Source organism: Meleagris gallopavo, chromosome 23 (assembly GCF_000146605.3).
Source record: "Meleagris gallopavo isolate NT-WF06-2002-E0010 breed Aviagen turkey brand Nicholas breeding stock chromosome 23, Turkey_5.1, whole genome shotgun sequence".
In the NCBI taxonomy this organism is placed as follows: Eukaryota; Metazoa; Chordata; class Aves; order Galliformes; family Phasianidae; genus Meleagris; species Meleagris gallopavo.
In genome coordinates this window covers 6,122,626-6,147,146 of record NC_015033.2, presented here as the reverse complement: position 1 = coordinate 6,147,146, position 24,521 = coordinate 6,122,626, and the positions used below count along the sequence as shown (strand labels likewise).

At 43.5% G+C, this 24,521-nt stretch overlaps 1 protein-coding gene across 1 annotated transcript; it reads left to right on the top strand.

The window, feature by feature from the left end:
* The first annotated feature begins 1,847 nt into the window (after window positions 1-1,847).
* On the top strand, window positions 1,848-24,521 carry LOC100538958 (F-actin-capping protein subunit beta isoforms 1 and 2). Its single transcript, XM_010722958.3, has 7 exons — window positions 1,848-1,982; window positions 12,432-12,573; window positions 13,105-13,221; window positions 20,255-20,320; window positions 21,086-21,162; window positions 22,385-22,509; window positions 24,271-24,521. Exons 1-6 carry the CDS (start codon window positions 1,915-1,917, stop codon window positions 22,485-22,487), a joined length of 573 nt encoding a protein of 190 aa, XP_010721260.1. The 5' UTR covers window positions 1,848-1,914; the 3' UTR covers window positions 22,488-22,509; window positions 24,271-24,521.

Genomic DNA, 24,521 nt, shown 5'->3' with positions numbered 1-24,521 from the left:
AAAAATTATGGGGTTGTGTTATGAATTTTTTTTAGGTGAAGTTGCTTCTGGCTCCAACTGTAATGGGTTGAAAATGCTGCAGTCTGCTTGCTAGAAAGACTCAGTTGCTGGCCTTCCCTTCAACACCATTCCAGCAGCCTGCAAAAGAGATCTGAGCAAGGAATCAGAGAATGGCTTTGGTTGGAAGGGATATTTGGTATCATCTAGTTCCATCTCACCTGCTGTGGATGGAGTTGCCACCGACTAGATTGTGCCACAGTCTTGTTTCTCTCCATTTTAGATGCAGAAGCTTCCACCTGGTGCACCTCTCAGCTTGTTCTGACCTTTGCAGTCAACTCAGTTAAGAGGTCTTTCTTATCTTTGGGCTGTAAATGCAGTCCTGAGTCTAGGAATACCTCTAAGTTCAGAAACATTATTACCTACGTTTTCCCTGCACTACAAACTCAGTAGCTCTTTGTCTTATATATTTGGAAATAAGCACCTGCCTGACTTAAGGAAACAAAGCATGAAGGGGCTGCTGATCTGATCACAAACCAATCAGTGTCAGAGGTGGGAAACTGGAGCTTTTTACAAGCATCTGGTATCACAAGTCTCATTTATCTCAGTCTTGCATCAATTTCTCTAAAAATCTCCTTTAAATATTTGCAGTTACATATTTTTTCAAGTTCCTCTACTTCACGCAGAGAAATCTCGTTTTCAGGTGCCATTTTTAATCCATTCTCAGTAACAGAACTGTAATTTGCACTTCATGTATTTCCACTGTGCCTTTACCATTGATTCTTTTCTCGTCCACCTGGATCTCTTTGGTGTGGGCTGGCTTTTAGCATGCTGCCCAATGGGTGCAGGTGTCCCACTTGGGAACCTTCCCTTTTGGGGGATTTTTTGCAAATCTCTTTTGGATTTCAGTGGGCTGTTAGGTAAATAAATGTTAGCTGTCTTCTTCAGAGCAAGTGAGTTTTAAGCAACTGTTTTAAAATGAGAACCACCAGCTGAAAAACACTGCCCTGGGTGGATGTGACATGGTGATTTAGCTTTTCCTGATCTCTCACCTATTTGTTCAGATGTGGTCGGGAGGAGAGGGGTGAAGTGCTGTGAAAGCACAAGGGCAGCATGAAGCAGAGCCCGTTCTTTGTGCTTTGCATTAAACGTGTCCAAACGAGTTACTTCTCTGAGAAATGAGGAACAAATGGGTACTGAGGAAAAAGCCCTTCCGTATGGACTGCATTAAGAGCTAGCGTCAGTCCACGGGAGTATTCTGAAAACTGAGTAGGCAAAAGGTGGAGGTACCTTTTCTTAAACTAGCAGTGATATATGTAGGTTGGTTATCCCCAGGGGAAATGAAGAGGAGAATGCAACTTTGCAGAAAGGGAGTTATAAAAGTCTCAAGCAGATGGGCAAAGGCTTGCATTCATCTTTTAATACCAAATCTTTCATTAGGAGTGCAAAATCTCTTCCACACCTGCAGAAATCACACAATAAAAACTGCAGCTTTACAGACCCTGTTAAACCCTGTGTGTTGTTCAGACATTTTCCTGCTATTGTGCTAAAAGACAAGTTTATTTGAAAGCAAAATAGTGGAGGAGAATTTGGACCGTAATTGTAGATAGCAAAGTTGGGCTCAAATGTTGTCAGATGCCAAACAAGCTGCACAATGTATTTGTATTTGCGTGGAAATAATTTAAAAAACCTAGCTGTGCAACAGCTGAGGCTGAACCTTTGAATACTTGACAAGGAGCAGATGCAAACCCAAGTGGAGTTTTATTTATATAGCATAAACTCAGAGGATGTTCACGATGGTAGGACAGGTCAGACCCACTCTCTGAGTTTCCCTGTTGTCTAACTCTCTGCTTTCCTTGTCTCCTTGGCAGATCACCGTGGAGTAACAAGTATGATCCTCCCCTGGAAGACGGTGCCATGCCATCTGCTCGCCTGCGCAAGCTGGAGGTGGAAGCCAACAATGCCTTTGACCAGTATAGAGACTTGTATGTCAGTTCTACCATACACAGCCCTCTCCTTTCTTTGTTTCCTTCAGCAGGCACGCAATACATATATTGGTCTGAAATGCAGTGCCACTGAGGGTGGCATACCTGTGTGTAGTGGAGGCAGAAGGGTAGGCAGCAGCTGATCTTCTGCTGGGGAATATATCACCTGTGATTTCATGTTAGGAAAACATGATCCAATTTGCCAGCTGATGCTAATGGCAGAAGCTGAAGTGCTTTCTTGGCTCTCTCATCTATTGAATAGATTAATGGCATCTTTGTCCTGAAATGACTTTGTTCTCTTTGATCTTGACTAAGTTCAGTGCTAAAGCATCTGCTTTTTCTGTTCCCTCAAGACAGTACTCTCTCAAAATATCTACCTATACAGCAGAAGCTTGCACATCTTGTCAGATTGCAGGCATTGACTCTGAAATGTGGCAGTGGTGTGGGGAGTCATGTACTTCTGCAAAGACCATTCTCTGATGGTTGTGTTTTAGGCCTTGTCTTCTGGAAGAGATGTAAAGGGAAGGAATGAGTGGAAATGTGTGAGAACAGTGTAATTAGGCTGTATCCTTTTAAAGCTCCAGTTGCAATTTTTCCAGGTGACTTGTCAGTTAAGCAGTCTTTCTAAAAGGTGGGAATGCACTGGTCTTGCATTGCATTCACAAGTGTCTTCTGTACAGCCTGTGGTCTCCTATGCAGCAATGGGATGGAAACAGTAATGTTAAATCTAAAAAGCAAAGGTCTGGTGGAAAGCAAAAGGAACTTATTCCTTTACCAAAGTTGGGATGCTCTCACATTGGAGATCCCTAGTGACCATGAGATAGGTGAACAGCATTCATTGCTTCAAGTTGTACCTTGGTGGAGATAACTTAGATGTAGTTAATCAAGTGTCACTTGAAATTTGCACTATTTTAGTGCTAACAAAGGCAGCTTAAAAAAGAAAAAATAAGCTTAAAAAGAAAAAATAATCTTGCTGATTTTCTACTCATCTTAAGATGTGATTTGATGTGTTGCCTGTCCAGACATACAGTCTTCTCTTATAGATACCAAATTCTACTTTTCTTGCAATATGTGAAGGTATCCAATCTCTAGTAACTGTTGTTACAGGTATCTGAATTCACTGGAAGATTACATTTCTGCATATGCAGCAAAGAGAGGTTTGCAGTTACTCTTCAGGTGCAGAATGGACCCAGACGAGTAGGGGTTTTTGTTCATTAAGGTGAAAATGAGTAGCTTTCTGGAGTTTGAATCCCTCTGTGATCACTGACCATGAAGTCACAGCTGGTTACAATAACTCCTCTAAAGAAGTTTCATTTGCAGAAAGGAAAGCTCAGTACAGCCTGCCCTCGGACTCGGTGAATCCGCTGATCCCTGCTCAGCATGGGGTACAGTAGTAGCATTAATATATTGTATGGAAGTAAAAGGAAAGATTTTATCAAATTTCATCTTTCAGTTAGCCAGTCCAAGTATGGCAGGCAATACATTGTGAGAGGGATACAGGAGGGATTGCTCACAAAGACTTCATTCTTGTGGCATCAGCCAGAAATGACTGAGGCATTATGGCTTGCACTACAGACTAGATAAGAGCATCAGTCAGCAGAACACACTTTGATGCACGTTAGGATCTCAAAAATGTGTCAAAAAAAGAGGAAAAGGGTGGCTTATGTTTTGCTGAGTGGTGTAAAAACTGTAGTATTTTTGGAAAGAATTTGCAAAGTTAGGGAAACTTAACCCGACCGCTTGAAGGGTTCCTCATGCTTGAAATTGGAAGTGATTTGTACTTTACCTACAACAGAGGTCTGGACAGAAACATGCTTTTGTTCTTGTAGTTGGACTCTGCAGTTTCCTTAACAATTGGATTTGGTATTTTGACAACAAAAGCTTAATTTTTACTTGGAGATTGGAAGGGAAAAAATGAGGTGGGGGTAACAAGTGCCAGCTTTTCACACTTCTGCTGCCAGCAGGTCAGGTTGGGAATGGCTGTAACAATTACTGGCATAACAGCTGCTGAAATCATGTGGGAGCCCAATGCGTGGGGAAGCTTGTAGTGGGAAGAAGATGGCAATTGCAGTGATGTCATTTCCATGGTCTGCTGGAGCTGGAAACTAATGGTATATCCCCGCTGCAAAGGTGTGAGCGCTGTCGATTCAAGGTGTCACTGGCCTTCTGGTTTGGTCTCCAGGCATTCATTCACAGAGAACACCAGGCTCCTGTGTGCTTGAACTTTCTATAATGAATGTTTCTGCTAGGAGGTGTTTCAAAGCACTTTGAGGCTTTGTTTCTTAGCCCTGCTGGGCTGACCCACTGACTCTTGTGCTTGCACTTCTCCAGGCACTCGCGGAAAGACATTGCACTGTATGGGCTTGTCGTTGATTGTAGGGCTGAAAAAGGAAGATTGTGTGCAGAGGTGAGTTCAGGCTGCCAAAGCAATTTGTGTTAATTGCACCAGAAGAGCCTTTGCACGAGGAAGCAAAGTTTAAAAACAACAACAAAGGCAAACCCAGCCAACAACCTGCAGCATGCATGTTTGTCTGGCATTAGGTGGTAGCCTGCAGGTGGGTGTGAGCAGGTCAGGATGAATGACCTTCACCTGAGACAAAATACTGACCATAATAAAGGGATAAAGCATTTCCTACCCTGGCCTAAATTAGTACATTGGAAGCACTTGTTTCTGAGATGTTGCTCTGCATGGGGCTCAGCTTTAGAATACATCTTAGAGAAGCCGTTCCAGTGGGGAGCGGAAGAGGAGGATGTTTACTTTCCAAAGAAAAATAAGTACTTTAGAGAATATGTGCTGTTCCCACTCAGCTCTCAGCACGCAGTCCAAGCTTCCTCTGGATTATCTCCCTTTTTACCTTCGTGCACAGTAAGTGATAATATCTCACAGAGTTCATTTTGAGCCTCTTCCAAAACCTCAGCTCGTTTCAGCTTTTCCTCGTGTGGGTTGCATTTGGCCCACATACCATCCCTTTCTAGATTTCTGTTGTAATCAGGTGTGGTTAAGTATCCACCTAATGAGTCATCAGCATGGATCTGCCATTTCCCAAGGGGTTGACACCTGCTAACGTGGGTGGTTTGAGGAAAGCAGCCTGTTGTGCATTTGTCAACGATCGGTGTGAAATAATCCGTTCGCGTTTGTTTGCTGGTGATGTACGTTTGAGTTTTGCCCCTATTGAGCAGCACGTGGGGTGACTGCAGTGTGCAAACAACTTTGGAGGAGTCTTGTAGAGTCCCACAAAGTAATTTCAAATCGTGAAAGCTTGAGAAAAGCTTCCCTGGGGTGTGGAAGCTTCAGTGCTTCCTAACCAGTGCTGCGTTATTTCCTCTAAACATCACTAGACTGCTCACCTTTTATTTCTGGAAGTCTCCTTGGGTTGAAGAGGAATTATGCTCATTTTTTTGCTCTCACATCAAGTGTATTTCTCAGTCATCAGTTCGACCAAAATGCATGTCAGTTTCCCCCCCCCAAAAAACAACTTTAATTTTGATCTCCTGCTGTCAGGTTTAACTCAGACACTGCCTGAAGCTAATGCCCTGGTATGTTTTTGTTCAGCAGGTTATTATTCCCAGATGGAAGCCTAATATCTCATACCATTCAGTTAGGGCTTTGGCTTTCCACTTCCAATATCGTGAAGATAATTTCTTCAAACACATGGTTGTAATTTATTGCCCTTTGCTTGACGTGTGTGTGCGCAATTGATTGAAATCAAAGCATAATGAGGACCAGGGTGGCTGGGTAAATCTATTTTAGATTCTGCATTCTGTTGTTTTGGGTTGGAGATAATCAGTGCTTTAATTAAGTAATCTAATCGCTCTTTGTTGTCTGGAAGAAATCGTTTCTGAAGTGATTAAATAGACCTCCCTGGGGAAGGATGCTGCTGCTCTGGGTGTTTCTACAAACAGGATGGTTGTTGGCAACTCCAGACTAGTTTAGTAAGTGTACATACATTTAGAGAGCTGTTCTTACCTCTTCATTTCCTGGGCTAAGTTGAATTTCTTGGTGGTTTTGATTTTTAACAGCTGTACCAAAAAAAAATCCAACCTCATGTTGATCATTCAGCTTCTGTAAATATTTTTATTGATTAAAACTTTGAGTTATTTCAGCAGAGTAAGCCATGAAGCCTTGAACTTCTGCTTCAGTCTTTGTTTAGATGTTGATCCATTTTCAATTTGTTATGTTAGGGCTCTGGATGAGGAATTTAATGGGTGTGGAAGGAGGTCTGGGAGAGGATTGACCTCTAAAATATGTCTTTATTGTGCGTAATCCTCTTGTTATTGAATTTTGGATCGGAATTGTGTCTGAAGTGGAGTTAAAAACAAGCTGGCACCTCACCTTTTAACTTTCAGAGTACTCCATTTACCCTTATTGTGTTTTATGTCACTGAACAGCCTGGGTTCTCTCCTCTTTGGGGATCACAGGGAGAATAGAGACGTCTCATTTTGGGGCTCTGTGCCATCGTCTCGACCACCAAGCGCCTTCAAGTCCTGGAGCTCTGGGTAGCTTTCCCCTTTTTATCAGTTCTTATGGGTTTTTTGCATCCTGTTACATGATCTGATAGACTCCAAGTGGATCCTCCAAGTGGATTTCTTTCATCCTACTTTGAAAATATTTTGCGCTGCTGGCGAGGTTGGTAGCAATTACTTTATTTACCAAGTTGATCTCTTTTGACTCATTTTGCGTATGGAGCAGTGCTGATTATTCCAGCACACTGATAGAAGCAGAGGAGCAGATGGAGGAGGTGCAGCTCACGATTGGGTTCAGCACGGCCCTGCTTTCAGCTCACCAAGGGACCAGGCAGCTGCACGCTCTCTCTGTAAGCATTCTGTCTGTGTTTAGATGTAAACCTACTTTGCCTAAACTGAAAATCCATGGAAAGCTTTGAAGTGATTTTATTGCCATTAGCTCACTGTTCCTCATTAATGGTTACTAGCCCTTTGTGCTGGCTTTCTCTTGGGCTCAAGAGTCGCTGTGGTTTGCACAGCGAGAGCCATACAGATTGAATCCAGATGCATTTGTTATACATCCCAGCACTAAGGAAACCTGACTTTCCATCTCACTGCTGGCCAGGCTTTTGCACAATAGGGTGTGACATCAGGATTATGTCATCTGTGAGATTCTTGCCTCCGGGTTAGGCTGATAAGTACAAGATGAAGGCTCATAAGACAAACCTAAACTGCCAAGATGCTCACTGCTTTAATGTTTGTGTGCTTTTAAAATTAAAGCCATGTTGTTTTCCCAAGGAAATTGTGTTTAGATGTAAGAATAAACAGAGCAGTGTTGGGATCTCTTCCTTAGCTCGCCCATAGCCAGCACGAAACTCAAAGTAGCACCAAAACTGAAGCTGTTAGACGTTACAAAGGTGAAGGTGAACTTAGAAGAGGAAAGCATTAAGCACGTTGTCATGCTGTGCAAACTAAATTAGTTGCTTTTCATCCAATTTCTTTTTTCTTTGGGTGCCTCATTTTGGAGCATATCTGCAGAGGCTGCATTCTTATCTTCTGAATCTGAGATTTTCAGGGGAGGAGGAGTTTTTCCCTTGGGTTCCCACGGTTCCCTATGATTACATCAAGTCTCAGCACAAGAGGGACAGCTTGTGTTAGGAAGCTGTCACAAATGAATGGTGTTCAAAGGATGGAAAAAGGAAGGCAAATTTAAGAACAAGCCCTAGCCATCTTGCAGTGTACGTGATGGATGGATATTTGAAGGAAGAAGCTGCATGAAATCTGTAGCCTGCTCAGACTTTGGCACACTCAGTACATGACACACAAGACTTGTGCTGCTGTCTTCTCCCCTCCTACCCATCCAGGAATTGTAGCTGGCAGTCTCTGAAATGTGTCAGACTGTTGGCTGATGAAGCAGTGGGCTGTGCAGAACACGCTGCTCCAACGGATGGGCACGGGTGAGAGATTTGTGAGCGTTTGGTGCTTCCTGACAGGTAATGAGCCAGTTCCCCCTTTGGACACGGTACAAAGTGACCCATTGTCTTGATTATTAGGTGGCTAATGGAGCTGTTTCCAGGTGACTTCTCAAAAGGGATTTGGTCTGTAGTTTCCATCTTCTAAGAGCAGTTGGATGGTAAGGAAGGTGTGAGCAATGCAGGTTTTTGTTTTTTAAATAATGAAAGGCACTAGAAAGCAGAAAACCCAAGGTCCTGGGGGATATTTAGCCTTCAGGATCCCATTGTTTGGGTACTGTTTTCGTTCCATGCAGAGTTCTTGCACTTCACAACTCTGCTTCACAGTTTGAGTCATCCCACCACGGTCCAGATGTGTGCTTTTAAGTACAACTGGCATTGAAGTTACACATACCTAACAAGATTGGTATGTTTGCTCCAGGGACTGTTGCACCTGTGTATGCTGGAAAGAATTTCTGTAAAATACCTGTGCAGAGTCCACGGGCATACTTTGGGCTGCGCTCATAAACTGCGGTGAAAAAACAGCTGGTGTGAATACACAAACATTTTACCTTCCTCTCTGTAAGTATTTAGGTACATTCTTTACGTGTTACATGGTTGCACCCCTGGGATTGAGAAGGGAGAGGCGAATTCTCAATCATTTATATGCAGGCCAGCAGGAGAGGTGTTACTTCTGGTACCAGGCTGGCCTTTTTATTAGAGAATTAGCTTTTGAGCATCATTACTAGAAAGCTGGACTGGGGACACAGGCAGAGAACTTATTTGGTGACAGCTGCTGTCCTAAAGACTTTTTCCCCCCTGGCTTGAGCTACAAGGTGATTGGAACAGACACCTCACCAATTTTTGGGTTTGGTAGGGAGTGAACTGCTGAAACTGCCCACTTCCTTCATGTTTCTGTTGCTGTTTGTGTTTGAAACAACAGGGTGCAGGCACAGAGGAAGGACTGGGGGGAAGTTGTACCGAATCACATGGCACCAATGTCATCTCTTTTAACAGGAGGTGAGGTATCTCCTTCCTCACCTCATCGTGTTTTTGGGTTGCTCTGGCTGTGACCCAGTCATTGTCACTGCAGTAAAAACATTTGTAGGTGAACCCTCAATATTTCCCCTTGGGGTAGATTTTTTTAAAGATAAGTGTCTTGGAAGTCTGAATAGAGACATTTCCCTTTCCGTGCTGAACTTCTGCAGTTGGAAGAAGTGTCCATAAAGCCTTGAGAAAATAAAATATTTTACTGCTTTGCAAGAGCCAGCTTGAAGCACTACACCTCTTTTGAAGGTTTGCATGGCCCATCTGAGATCCCAGTAATGGTACTTTGGCATTAGGGTTTTGTTGCTCCAAGAGTCCTTAAGCCAGCTACAAAAACCCACCCACTGCCTTTGGCACTCAGTTCCCTACTGGAAAACTCACAAGTGTTTTTATGGATGAATGATTTGGTTCTAGAGTGTAACTGAGAGTCATGGCTTCTTTTTATTGCCGTGTGGTGGAAACTCATTTTCTCAGCATACAGTCCAGTATTCATTTGCAAGGCTTCTGGGAAGCAGAATGCTATCAGGAAGGTTATGGTGTCTTTCCTGATGTGTTCCTTAGTGGTAACGTTATGAACCTGTCCTTCTGTATGAGGAATCTGTCAGATCCCTCTTGAAATCACAGCTTTGTTCTGACCACAGCCTCTGTCTGATGGATACAGCTCAGGTTCCTTAAATTTCCATCCTGCATCTCCACCCGCTGGAACTTCAAACACTCCATAAAGCTTTGGATCACTCTTAGCTTAAATACTTCCCTTTATTCTCGTGTTTGTAAAGTAGGTCAGTCCTAAGCGTGACATTTTTTGTATAAAACAGCTTTTTCCAGGAGCTTTGTGGTTGATGAGTAGCGGATATAAAACTGAAGTGTTTGATCATGGCTTTAGAGCTAGAATTGATTTTGAGTGAAATGAATTTTGCAGAGAAAATAATGTGAGTGGTTACGTTGGGTTTGTGGCTCTCAGTCACCTTCTTGGGCAGCCACATAAAAGCTGGTTTTACTGGAGATGGAGGAGCACTGGCCGTCCTCAGGGCAGGTGGTGGCATTGGCATGGTGACCTCTTGCTTGGCAATGCAGGGATGTGACTGGTGACATATCTAGAAAACAATGTTTTTTGTTGTTCCCTTAATTTTGCTCTAGGTAAAGGCAGGATCTGTCCTGGAGAGATGTAGGATTTTAGTAAATAATAATTAGTTTCAATCACCATTGAAGGGGTTTCTTGGAGATAATCCAACCTTCATGCAGCAAATCCAAGTTTATGAATGTAGATTTAAATTCCTACCAATCTGTCATCCCATTTTCTATTATGCAGCAGCCAATTAACCTGTATTACTTCTTAATTTTTCTTGTAGAAAACAGGTTTCAAGGAATGTTCCCCCCCTAAACATGACTTCAAATAGTTTTCAGTTTTCCCTTTACAGCACGAGGAAATGTAGACTCTAAAATTGTCATTTTCTGTACATTTTCTCCCCACGAAGGAGGGATGAGTGGAATGGTTCTGGATTGATGAGGCACAGAGGAAGCTTTGGGTCGTATTCATCCCACTCTTGCCTCAGATTCATGATGGTTCAATCACTGCCATTATTGATGGAGCATCCATATACGATGTCAAAGCAACTTCACTGAAGTAGCACGTTAGTATTTAAAGCAGTATTAATGCTATATTTGATTCATTAAATATACAAAGGCAAGTTAAAGCATTTCCATGTGTGTGCTGTTAGTTCTGGCGGGGGGTTCTTCAGATGGTTTTATGTGGTTTCAGACAACATTTTAGCACATTCTTAAAATACCCACAAAAGCCTTTATGTAGAATCTCATAAAGGTGAACCACATAAAAATTATTATTTTTTTTTCCTGTTTCATGTCATTAGGATCAAAGTACAGTAGGTAAGAATGAATTTCCAAAAGCCTTGTTTTGGTCTCTCTCTTAATTAACGTTTCATGCTTGTAGCAAGCTCATAAAGTGGGTAATAGGGGAACTCTCTGTATGCATGGCAATATTCTCAGAGACTGAATTTTGACTGAATTCACTTATTCTTTACATGAATATTTTAAGCAAACTTGCTGTGGAAGTGCACAGTGCTTTGGGCTCTGTGGCCTTTGGTTCAAGCCCTTCTGTCAAAGGAAGCATCGGAACTCAACATCAGAATCAGAATTTAGCTTGCTGAAGTCCTGAAATTCCTGTTAACTGCATTAACCAAAATCCATTCGTGAATTCCCCAGGGGACATAAAAAGGGTGTTTGTTGGTTTGTTAGGTTCAAATTGCCTGCTGGAAGTCTGGCTTCAGCACACCTGCAGAGCACAGGGCTTTCCTTTAAAGGCAGTGCCTTAACAGATGTCATAGGACAGTGCTGTGTGTGGTTGTTTCTTCAGTTATACAGTTATGCACGCACACAGTTGTAAAGAATCAGGGCTTTCTGGTGACACAGCCTTACAACAACATGCTAGACTGGTCTGTAAATGCAGATCAAACACTCAAAGCAGCACAGGTTATTTGCAATGCATTCCTGATGTTTTTTCTCCCAGCCTGTGGAAGATGGGTTGGTGTTCCTGAAACCACAGCGCTTCAGGCTGATATGCCAAGTCCAAAATGCACAGTAAATCACATCTAAAGTGCCATTAACAACTGCCAGGCTCGTGTTTAGAAAGGAGGGGAGCACGAAGGTGGGAGGCTCCAACACGTTTTTCGTGTTGGCGATGAGTGATGTTTCCATTTCTTGCTGGAGAGGAGAAACGTGCAGCCACTTGCAGATCTTTGTGATCGTCTTGCCTGTATAGCAAGAAGCAGGAATACAGAGCACCAGTGCTAGAAAGCAGCTGAGATATGCAGGTGTCATTGCTTTGTTAGTTCTCTTAGTGTGCACCTTGTGCTACCTGAAACGTGAGGTTGAGGTGGTTTAGCTTGTTCTCTTTTGTATGCTGTAGCTGAAGCTGGAACATGATGTGAACCTAGACAACATCCCTTTGTTCCTAAGGCTTTGGTTTTGGTTCAGCTCTGTTTGCAGTCAGTAAGTCAGCCTCACACAGAGTTTTGAGATAGCAGCATGAAGCTGCTTACTTGCTCCCTTTTGTCTTAATTAGCAGACTGCATTGTAAAGAACTTCCAGACTTGCTCAATAGAGAAAGAAAAGGAGGAAAAAAAGTCAAAAACTGTAAAATAGAGCCTTACTCTCAGCCTGCTTTGTAGCTTGTGCTTTCACCAGCTGTTACAGTTAATTGGAATCAGAGGGATTGTTTTCTCAAGTACTGTAGAAATGTGCAACTTGCTCTGTTTCTCACCAGACTTTTATTCTCCTTTAGAGAAATATACAGTCTTGTTGCAATTAAAATCTGTGTATTATAAAGTTATGTCAACTGCTGTGTTTCTAGGTATCTAACCATTGAGACTGGGCCGTCTTACAATCAAAAAATCTTTGTTAAGATGTAGAGTTCTGCTTATTTAAGATGATTATCTGACTCCAGCTTGGATCCTGCTTGCTGTTAACATGCCTTTTGGATTGCATCCTGCAGGTATTTTGAAGGTGGAGTCTCCTCTGTCTACCTCTGGGATCTGGATCATGGTTTTGCCGGTGTGATCCTCATTAAGAAAGCTGGAGATGGATCAAAGAAGATTAAGGGATGCTGGGATTCCATCCACGTGGTGGAGGTTCAGGTACAGCCTCTGGGGCAGCTGATATTCCTAAGTGAAAACAAAACCCAGTTAATTCCAGACAATTAACAAGCACAGGTGTTCCACTGAACAATGCCATATTGTGTTCAAGGCTGTAAACTTCTTTCCCCTGTTAATTCTGAAAATTCCCTGAAGCAATTTGGATAGAGATAAGTCAGGTCTGTAATCAAAAGGAATCCCAGAAGAATTGAAAGTATGTTGCTTTCTATACTCGCGATCCTGAGATTATTATTATTTTTTTCTTAAAAAACATAAAAGTTTACAGATAAATATCACTAATTAGGTAATAAAAACGAGGTAACAGGAGGTTAAATTGCTCTAGCAAGATTTGCTTTTGGAGAACTGGGAAAATAGGCTCACTTGTGCTTGTTTTTAAGAAGCAGGCTGTGCTCTGTAATTGCAGTTACACGTATCTGCCCTTCTACTCATAGAGCCTCTATGGCAGCCACCTTTTAGTTCCTGGAGGGTTTGTCACCTTTTGTGTTTTTCCTTTTCTTGTCCTCCCTCTTCCAGGAGAAATCCAGCGGTCGTACTGCTCATTACAAGCTGACCTCCACAGTGATGCTGTGGCTGCAGACTAATAAAACTGGTTCTGGTACCATGAACCTTGGTGGGAGCCTTACCAGACAGGTACGTCTGCAAACTGCACCAGTGCACACTGCAGACCTGCATGCCTTTCCCTATTTATATACCCAGTAGCCTCAGTCAGGAACAAAAAGTTTATTTTGTGAGGTGTTGGATCAGTGTCTGTTCTCATGCTGCATATGCACTCCAGTGAAGAAGTTAAGGCACAAGTGTGTGGTTACCAGGAAGCCCCTTGAATGTGGCTTGATGGCAGTATAGCTTTCAACTAGAAATACAAAACGTTCAGCAGGAGCTTAGATGTTCATTTAAGTCTTAATTTTGTGTTCAGTATTCCTGAACTCTTACACTTCTGCATGCATTGCATGGACAGACGTTTTTAAGTTTGCCCACATTGTTACCAGAGACTGCAGTAGGATTATAAAAAAATAAGATGCAACTTTTTTGTTCCATTTCTTCTTTTTTTAAAGCCAGCTAGGCCACTGTGGCCAGCCCTGTATTTTGCTTGGACCATACAATTCTTCTGTTCTTAAAGGCCTTAAGTATTTTTTAGTATCCTCCTTTAGTGTTTTACTCTTGCAATACCAGGACAGTGATAAAAAAAATTACATGTCTTCTAAGCATTTGTTTTTTATTCCAGTGCAAATTGCTTTGGCTTCCTCTTGAGAAAGCCATTTCTCAGAGAGGAGGTGCCAGAATGATGACTGTTAGGCTGCACTGCTGTCAAAGGCTCTGGCAGAGCTGAGTGCACTGCCTGAAGGTGCCTCTGCCCCAGCCACCTGCCAGAGGTTGCTGTCTCTGTACTGCATGAATTGGGGTTGTGGAAATCAGTGACTCGCAAAGAGTAATAAACTCAGGGGGACAGGAGGCATATTGTGTGGCCATGAGTGACTAGAGAGATTGGCAGTTGCTAAAACTCCTTTATGAGACTTCCCAGGGCAGCCTGTTGCTTTCGATACAAAGGACAATGCAGACTCTGTTAAGCAGCCCGTGGTTTTGCACAGGTTTGAGGCAGGCAAAGGAACAAAGGATCTACGATCATTGAGAGGAACTGAATTGTGTTAGTCTTGCAGACGTGGAAGCTTGCCCTAGATTTTTCTTTCCACCTTGTTGATTTACAGAAGAAGCTGATAGAAAAACAGGAGGCATCTGGAGATGGTTTTTGAGCATTGCGCACTCTTTTAAAATGTTTGCAGTAATTACACTCGAGTTATGGTGACCCAGACAAATATTTAATCACAGGCCTTCCTAATACTTTAAATCATAGCTGTGAAGTGGACGCCAAGGGCTTGACTCTGGCCATGGCCTTATGGTGTGTGAGAGCTATGCCAAGGAAAACAAGGGTCTGTTGAGAACGGGTGTCCTCAGTACACCTTGGCCTGAACTGCTTGGCCTTGTTTAGTTTGACTTTCACTCTCTCAGCTTTAGTGAGGAGATTCATGCTTCTGTCATCATTTTAACAGCAGATCATTTAATTCATATGTGATGCATTAAAGCAGGGGCCTGCTTCCAATGTAAGTAACCATAAAGGAGCCACTGGGGTAATGATGCACTGCTTCTGCACAAACAATGGAAACTTGAGTTTTAGAATTCAGCTCTGGGCTGCAGAGCTCTGCTTTGCAGATGCCGTGAGGTGCTTCACGGGACAGCAGTTCTAGTTTTGCTTTTTGGTGGGCTTTTTATGCAGTCTGCAGTGAACTCTGACACCAACAGTAGGCTGCAGTTATCTTGTGAACGAGTGTCACAGTTTGACAACATCAGTAAGCTGTTGTTCTAACCATCAGTACGAAACACCTTTCTCTATGGTAGATTGTTGATGGTTTTGGTCAACTCAACATTTAAGCTACTTGACCACCTTTGATCCTAAAATGCAAATAGCAGATGTCTTTGTGTTTCAGTGGAAGCTTTTGAAGTGTTCACAAGTTTTGTAATATCCTGGCTTATATGCTGATGGCAGGGAGAACCTTTCAGTGCTTGGAAAAGGAAGTCTGTTGAGAGCCATTACTTTGAAACCAGTTTCACCTCCTAGCTGCAAATCGGGTATTTTTCGAGTGATGAATGATTAACTTGGTGGCCAGGAGCAGGCTCATGTAATGCCTCCTAATTCACCACCTCTGGCAGCTTCGAAGAGCTGGGCACAGCTCACACTGAAATGCTATGGGGAGCATTTGCAGCTTCATATGGAAACACTTGCTCAGTAATTCCCCTTCCTGGTGTCTGCAGATGACACTTGGTGCAAGCAGTCAGGCAGTCCTGTTTGTTCTGTGAGTGGACAGCAGGGTACTGTGGTAGGACTGGATCTGGAAGTAAGAGCCTAAAATATTTTCTGCTCTCATTTCCTATTGGTGAAGCATTGTTGCAAAGCATCAGACACCAGCGTACTTCTTTTTGGTTTTTCTCTTTGTTGATTTTATTGAGACTGTTTGGAAAAATGTGTCTGTGCATTTGTGGAATATCCTCAGAGTTGTTCCTAGAATCCTCCTGCTTAGGCTCTTTCTAAGTGTTGCAGAGAATTTTTAAGAATCAAACCCTTTTTTGCCTCTTTCCCAGATGCTGTGTATCTCAGTGTTTTTACACCTGACTTTGGGCCGTTGAAATTATGCTCTGGGTAGTCAGAAATCATTTCCCTGTGTCTCCTTTAGTGTTGTCTCTTTATTTAGAATGGGAAACTGACTCTACAGCATTTTACATTTGTAAGCAGATGGAATAAGGAAGGAGAGATGTGGAACACTGAGGAGCTGTCCTGGTTTAGGAGGTCGAACGTCTTTATGTAGCTTCACTTAACCTGATGGTTTTCTAAATGAGAACTTCAGGCTTTTGCTTTATCCATTCATTATCTTTTGCTGCTGCTGCTTTGCCCCAAAAGGCAAGAAGAGTCAGATAGAGACCTGCTCCTGCAACTAGAGTGCTCTCTAGGCAGCTTGTGTTCTGGGACGGGCCTGGATGCTGTTCAAGAGAGCGTGGAGCTGCTGCACCACAGCCAGGACGGAGGAAGCAGCTCCCAGCTCACATCTGACACTGGCAGGCTTCAGTAAATACAGGGAGCGAGGCTGGAATTTGGATAGGGAAGGAGTACTCGATGTGTTCTGTGCTGTCTGCGTCAGCGAGGGGCCACAGATCGAAGTGCTGTACGTCTGAGAGGAGAGGACAGGACAGGACAGGCTGCCTTCAGTTTGCAGCAAGGAGAGGTGCTTAGAGGGAAATGAAAAATGCCAGCAGCTTTTCAGTTGCCTTGCACACACTCCAAAGGCAGCAGGTAGCTCCCACCCCATCTGATTCGAGCCAGATGCTTGGCAGATGATTCTTTGACAGACATTAGGGTCCCATCCTCTGTGTGTGCTGCAATTGTGCTGTTCACCACAGTACTGCTTCGACCAAGCTTTGTGCTTGCATCAGGCTGCACTTTTATTTCAGTCAGAGCAATCTGGTCCTGTTTCATTTTATGCAAAGTAGATGGAGCCTTCCAGCTTTCTGGCAAACAATCAAATGTGCACTTTGTTGGACAGCTTTCTGGAGCCCCCTCCTTAAAAGCAAGGCTAACAGGTGCCTTGCTGAGCTCCTGCTGTGCACAAAGAACCCGTCTGTGTTTCCTAAGCCAGGGTGAGCATCGTGAGGAAGTGCCAGTTCACTGAGGAAGACGTTGGCTCCAAACCTGGAGTTTATTTACATCTGGAGGTATGGGAAGGGGAGGATATAAAGTTGTAGAGGAAGTGAAGCCTGGGATTTCAGATTAAAGCAGCGCAGATGTGTGTTGATTTTCGTGCCTGAAATACTCTGCAGCAAAGGTGGAACATTTTGCAGAGCTGGATGAAGGCTGGTCTGCTGCAATATGAGCTTTTCCTGCGCACAGGAAGATGTGCTCTGTGATATATTACTGCTCAATAAAGCACCAGCAGAGACATTCTGCCATTTATCATAATAGGTAAATCCTCTGAGGCTAGTGCTCTGCAATTAGGCAAGTCATATATTTTCATCAAGCTGAGCTTTCATGTAAAGGCCTATCCCTCTGACTTCCAGATGTTGAGGCAGAACGGGGTGTTCAGGAGTGTATTTCCAATGGAGGAATCTGTGAGTTCTAGCTGTCAGACTCCTTATGCCATTTTCCCAACTCTTGGAGGCATTTTGGGGTGCAGAGAATAGCAGAGATGTACCGAATAGTTATTGTACAAGAAAAGGAAACTTTCTGCTTCACCTGGCACACAGATTTTCCTGATTTACAGAATCACAGAATGGCCCGGGTTGGAAGGGACCTCAAGGATCATGAGTCTCCAACCCCCTGCCACATGCAGAGCCACCAACCTCCACATTTAATACCAGACCAGGGCTTAGGTTGAGAGAGAGTAGAAGAGATGAGCAAGTACAGCCTGGCATGGAGAGCTGGTGTAATATCACTGGTTTTGCTCATGGTTTGGAAGTTTGGGAAAGGGTAGAGGATGTAGTTTGCTTACACTGATGGAAATAAATGTGCTTGAAGGCCGTGAAAAGATGAGGTTAGCTCTTGGCTGATTTCTGCAACACCGTAAGCTATGCGGAGCTCACAGCCTTCGTTTATCTGGTTAGAGTTTGAAATAAACGTTGGAGAAAAAGGCCAATTTTTGTTTCATTGATATCCAAATAATTCCCCATAATTTCCACCTGGAGACTTCAGTCTGCCCACTGCCTGTGGCTTGGGAGCCTTTGGTCTGTTTGTGTTTCATTAAGGAGATTTTCACATCGCTCCGTGGCCAGAGCAGCTGTGGCTGTTTGTCATCAGTTCTTCTGTGGCTGAGTTTCTCTCTTATCTTTCTAGTATTTTTAGTTGCTTTCATGATGAACCAGTGTTTATCCAACTTACGTTTCTCGTTCAGTGTTAACTCTTCCTCCAAATAACATTTACAGAAAGCCCAAACAGCTGCTGTGTTCCATGCAGGAAACAACCCAAGTGACCAGCCAGCCATCGAGAGCTTAATATGCCCAGAAGAGTGAGTTTCCTTCTGAGTCAGACCTGCAGCAGATGGCTGGGGAAACGAGGCAAGGAAGCCAGGCAGCATCTCCCTCGACTGGGAGAGGAGAGACTGGGCCATGGAGCTGGGACTTGGCTCCTTCTGGAGCGTTAGGGTTTTTGGCTGAGCTCAGTGGCAGATGGGGAGGGACAGTGGGAAGATGAGCTGCTTGTTAACATCAACATAGAGAATGGAATTTCCCCTCTGTGCAAATTAACCCCTTTTTTAAGTGGCTGTAGGCTTTCTGCCTAGGTCCATGCAGTGACAACCAACGGAAGGAACCTTTAAAAATCCCAACAACTCTGCTGTTTGTATAACACGGCTGCTTACTGACTCTGAACTCCATTAAAACAGCCTTTCATAACATCTGGGCTTCTATAGCACGTAAAAAATGTTTTTCTTCTGGCAGCAGATTTTATGGAGATGTAATAATACGCGTTTTGAAAAAAAAAATAATTCTATTTTCAGTTGCTGTTTCTTCCCCATGAAGTTGGTGTGTCCAGGTGTGGAGGAGACATGGTGGAGAGCTTGTCAAAATCAGTGACCCACTGCCAGCTGCCCCGCAGCCCCAGATCTGATCAATTTGCTGCTAGTTCCCAGACTCACCATAACTTGTATGCGTGTGTGTTTGCATAGTTCAGATTTATTTTCTCCTTCTCCCACGACTGGATCCATTCTTCAGGCAACGTGTCTCCATTACATGTAAACAATCTGACTGTAATCTAAAGGAAGAATTTAAACGTTCGTACTCTTTTTCTCCCCCCCCCCCCTTCTAGGTTATCTTTTGCCTTCAGGGTTCCAACTAAATTACATGCTTCCCTAAGCCTGTTAGAGACTTGGCTTATTAGAAGAAACCTGTAGCTGGCCCAGATATTTAAACTCTACCCTGAGGGAGGGATATGAACAGATGGATAAGAGAATTCAGTGAGATTAGTAAAACCCTTTGAAGACTGTTCTTCCCACTACATTTTTCTCCCAGTTTTTTTTTCTCCTTGCCATCTCAGCACATCTTGTGTCATGTGAGGTTCCTGGGTCTGATTGCTCAACAGCTTGTCTGCACTTAGCCAGAATTTTCATCTTGGGAATGGGGAAGATTGTCTTTTCCCCTGGCAAGTGAAGCTTACAGATCTTGGACAGCCAGCCACAGCCCCTGGGTGAACACTGTATTGGGTGAAGGCAGCTGAAACATAGAAAACATGGCATTCTGCAGTGCCAGCTTCCAGTTTTCAGTCTTTGTAATGGAAAATCTCACCTGGGTTGGTGTTGTCTGCTGTTCAAGCAGTACTAAGAGGGTGGTACTGTGATGCTACTTAACCTTGGTCCAACTCTGGTTCGCTTCTCCAAAATGCAGTCTGCTTCTTTCCCCCCCATACTTAGCAGCCAGTACTTATTCCCCCAGTGGGCAAGTTCTGATAAGCTGGTTTGGTTTTGATCTAAAAGAAAAAAAGATCAACAAATGTTCAAATTTCTCTTTCCATGTAATTGCAGTTTATGCAGTTATCAGTAGTCTTGCAGATAGCTGTGATTTTTACATTTCTCTTTTCATTCCCTCTCTACTAGAAGGTAAGTAATACCTAAGACTTCTTTTGTCAGGAAATCTTGAAAATGGTGAACGTGCCCCATGTGTGGTTGGAAAAATAGTATTTGAGATGAAGATGAAACAGCTGTTTTTGCAGGGATATTTCACAGTAGTTAAACTGACAGCACCATCCTTGTGTGCATCTCATCAACAGCCTTGTTTTCACATCCACATGCTGTGCTCCTGTGCTGCTTGCCCTGCTACATGTGCACCTCCTGCAGCCCCTTAGTAGGTAGGGAATGACAATTTCGTAGTGCCTGTCTATACCATGAGTCTACTGCAGGGTTTTGCTTTGATTCATGGCTTTCATTACAGCACATTTCTGTTACCAACATGTGAGTCTTTGTCTAGTTCAGGGAATTTCTCAGTGTGTTACTTGTCTGTTTGCACACTGAAAGAATAGAGTTAATCCAGGATTTTGAGACCTACTTCTTTTATCCCTTCTCTTGAGAAGTAAAGCTGTCGTGCATGTGTCATCAGATTTCCACAGCACTGATGGATCTGTGTCTTTCCTTAACAGATGGAGAAAGATGAGACCGTGAGCGACTCTTCTCCACACATAGCCAATATTGGACGCTTGGTAGAGGTAAGGTTGTGAAGCCACTGTAGCTTGAGCTTGCTGCAGGCTCTCACCCACATGGGGTCCCATGCTGAAGAACTCCGTGTTCTGCTTGCCTTTGGCTTCACAAGCAAGTTACTGGTTTGTACTGTATTGCACCCAGTGGTGTGAATGGTGCTCCAGCAGTCTGTGGATGCAGAAGGGCCATCTGCACCTGGTCTCCTGCTCAGCAGAGCAGTAATCTTCCCGTGAAATAAACTATTCTGAGAACTAGCTAACAACAGCCTGCCCCCTTCATCGTTCCTACAGTCGTTTTTAAGGCAGAGTTATTTAAAGTCAGGATATGTTATTCAGAACTCAAAAATGCAGTGTTTCAAGTGCTTACGAAGTCGACTGGAATTGTTGCTGCTTGTTGTGGTTTTATGGCACCTGTTGGTCCCATGTGCTCAGCACAGTGAGACTGAAGGCTTGGGGTTGGGTGCTAGGAAATCACCGTGTAAAATTGAGGTGAAATGCACTTTTTTTTTGCTGATATATGCAGGGGAAAAAAAAAAAAAAAGATAGGTGGACAGAAACTGCCCTCTTGTGGCTGAGAGCAGCCGTCTCGTGGAGCAGCATTTAGGGGTGGGCAGGGACAGAGCTAAATCTTTTAAACTTGGGTGAGACCGGAGAGATGGGGCCATACTGCCGAATGTCGAGGTGAATGTGTGAGTTGCACAAAGGAGTGTAAGTGCCACTGTCCTGGAGGCAACTGAACGGCCTAAAGACTGGTCTCATACTTTTCTTTTCTAGGACATGGAAAACAAAATCAGAAGTACACTGAATGAGATTTATTTTGGAAAAACAAAGGACATCGTGAATGGGCTGAGGTAAGGAGCCCTCCAGCTGATCATCTGCTTCCTTGCCATTCCCCATCATGCCTGTGGCCCTGTTTCCCCAGCAGTCATCTGCTTTCTTTTGCTGGCACTGCCCTTTCCTACACAAAGCCTTTCCACGTTGAATTACTCACCTCACTGTGCTTTGGAAAAATTATTATGTGTGGAGTTTGGGGAACATTTCTATTTTGTAACTGCAGCAATGTGAAGCAAGGTTTAAATCCTTTACTCCCTCACCAGGAAGAAAATAGCTCAATTAGCAGTGCTTGTTCTTCAGAATTATTGTTAATTGGGAGCTTTATTCTGCATAGTTCTGAAAATAGTACTTTAATTCTGACTTCTCTTTTCAGCTTTCTTAAAAACAGTTGGTCCCAAAGTTAAGTAATGACATTAAATGGCTTGTGATATTTAGGCTTTGTTTTAAATTCTGTCTGTGCCTTCCTGCAGGGGAAGCTACTCTGCTTTTCAACCCCTTCTCCTGTCTGGTGAGGCATTTTGTATAGAAATCCCAAGCTGGTAGTTCTCATGCTTGTAGAGAAAAGTGTAGAAATGTGATGCCAAATCTTTTTACTTTAACCTGCACATAGAGCTCCGCTGCACGGTGGGGAATGCAGAATATCCAGGTGATGCACAGATGTATGCTGCTCTTCTCTCCTGTTCTGAAATAAGGAAAAAAATCAATAACCTCTTCTTCAGATGATAGAATAATGGAGCTGAATATTTGTGCTGCCTTCTTCACAGCATGGCCAGAGGGAGTTGACAGCATCATGACAAAGCAGCTTTTCTGTTTTGTTTTTTTTTTTCTTCACTTTTTTCCAAATTCCATCTTTCTTACCAAGCTTCTATTTCCATTTGCAGTGTGCAGGGCTTTAGCCAGGAAGCATGTATTAGCATTAGAAGGAAATATACCCTTTTTCCTTGTAAACATGGCCTTCACATTTTGTAACTGAACGTTTCCTGTGTCTCCCCATTGCTCAGTTTGTGTCACGTTACCTTGTGCAGCACTGAGATGATCTGCTCAGAACTGCTCACACGCAGAGCATCCGGCTGTGCCTTTTCCTCTTGCCTTTTTCTTGTTTCTTCCAACTTATGATTTTACATTTTTTCTCCCTAAGTGTATTTCCAGTGGGTTCCAGAATACCAGCTGTGTTACCTGATTTCTTCTGACTGTTCTTTTCCCTGTTTACTTCCCTCGTTTCTAAACTGCTCTCTGTAGATCTATTGATGCAATCCCCGACAACCAAAAGTATAAGCAGTTGCAGAGAGAACTTTCTCAAGTGTTGACCCAGCGCCAGATCTACATCCAGCCTGATAACTAAACCAATCCAGGTACCCTGCCAGGTGTGACAACCAGCACTAAACCAGGACTCACCCAGCCAAGACCTCTGCATGATAACTGAGGGCAGAACTAACCCCTAACTCCTGCAGACTGACCAACGACATCTGATCCATCTTTCACCCAAGGGTTATTCTTAATACAGCCAACTAAATGGTGTGGTTTTATTCGAGATGTTACTCTTCCCCATTTGAAATGTCACGCTCTGAAATGGGGCAGGCCTTACCACTTTGCACTGTAGCTTGGGAGCAAGAAAGGAGCACATGGTCATTTACCCAGAGTGCTGTTAGCTTGGACTTACTGCCTCCATGAGCCCTGGGACTCTGTCCCTTGAGCACCATTAGTTTTTACAGCTGTGGTACTCCGCTCCAGTGAAGAGATTCCTTGTCATCTTCAAGTCCTCCTTGCAGAAAGGAATAACATTTTGAAAGTGTGGGCAAGAAAACACCTCTGTCTGTGGCACTTCTGAGTCAGTTTCCCTTACATGCACATCCCGTAGTGCTTGGTGTATCTTCAGTTTCCCTGGAGCTTGAAAATCCAGTCTTCCTCAAGCTCTGCTGAGTGCTCTGCACAGCCTCCAATGGGATTTGTTCATATGCTCTCATTTGCTCTGGAGCTCTGAATGTCCAGGACACACAGCAGTGACTAACCCTGAGCCAGTTTAACCTTCCACTCCAACTGGTAATGAATTACAGATGTTGTCTTCAACACATTCAGCTGACGAAGGGGAAAATGCACTGTTTGTTGATAATGGCTGAGAACCACTTCTTTAGCCTGTGACAAATGCAAATATAAAATGTATATATTTTCATGAAGGCAGTGGAAGTCTCCAGAGACAAGAGAATGGAAATAACTGTTAGAAAAATGTTAGGAAAATAACTGAGACACAGAGCAGCCTTGTTTACAGGAGGTGGCATCCAGGCAAAATGAGGTAGCTTGGAGCACAGAGGAGGGTGTGAAATATGGCTTACGTGGGTATAAATCCTCCCAAACTGCATCCTCACTGCTTCTGTGCTAGCAGAAAGGCCTGGTAGCTGTCATTCCATGGATGATCATGTTTAAAAGTTTGTTCTCTTGAAACTGAAAGTTGCAGCATCAGAAAGTGAGGTGCCTCTGCAGTTCTCTTCCAGAGCAGTGAGCCCAGATGGCTGGAAGGTGCAGCTCTTTGTACCCAAACTGGTAGCAAAAAGGAACCCCTGCAGTAATCTTGCCGACTTGATTCACTAATTACTGTAGGCAAGGTATAAGCTGGGAAAACAAATTCAAGAACAAACTCTGAGTGCTTTTCCCATTGGTGAATTTGCCAGGAGAGGTTTTGACGTGGCTGCTTTATCCTGGGTGAACAGTCTGCAGAAAGGAGCTCCCAGAGCTGGGATTTCACCTCTGTTGGCAGAGGCTGGACTTCTCCACTTTCCTGTTGTGGTCCTTTTAGAGTGAGAACACTAACACCTTTTGCTGGTGGTGTACTGGGGTTTTTCCAACCTGTAACATAAAACAGTGGACTCTCCCTCCAGCAGCTGGAGGTGGGGTGCAACTGCTGGGAGCATCTCTTGGTGCAGCCCTTGCTATAGGCTTAACTTCTCTCTGACATAAGCACTGAAGTGTTCACTCTGCCTTCTGTTTTCTGTATTAAAACAGGCAAGCTGAGTTTTATTTTCTCTAAGCTGGGTTGAGGTGCTTCTGCTATTGCTCCCGTGCCAGAAGAGCTGCTACAAACCCTCATCCAAGAGCATTGCCTCTGACTTGTGTCTCCTTCTTCCCCACAGGTCTGTGCAGACTTTTGCAGACAAATCAAAACAAGAAGCTCTTAAAAATGACCTGGTGGAGGCTTTGAAGAGAAAGCAGCAAAGTTAAAGTACTCTTCATGCTAACAAGACATGCCATGCACTCGTTAGATTCCTTTCTTAGAAAACTCATCCCCCCGACCTTTTCTGTTACGTCACGTCACAATTTGCATTCAATACTATTCATGCAACGCCATCTTCTCCCCATGAATAAAGCTGTACAAACTTTTTCA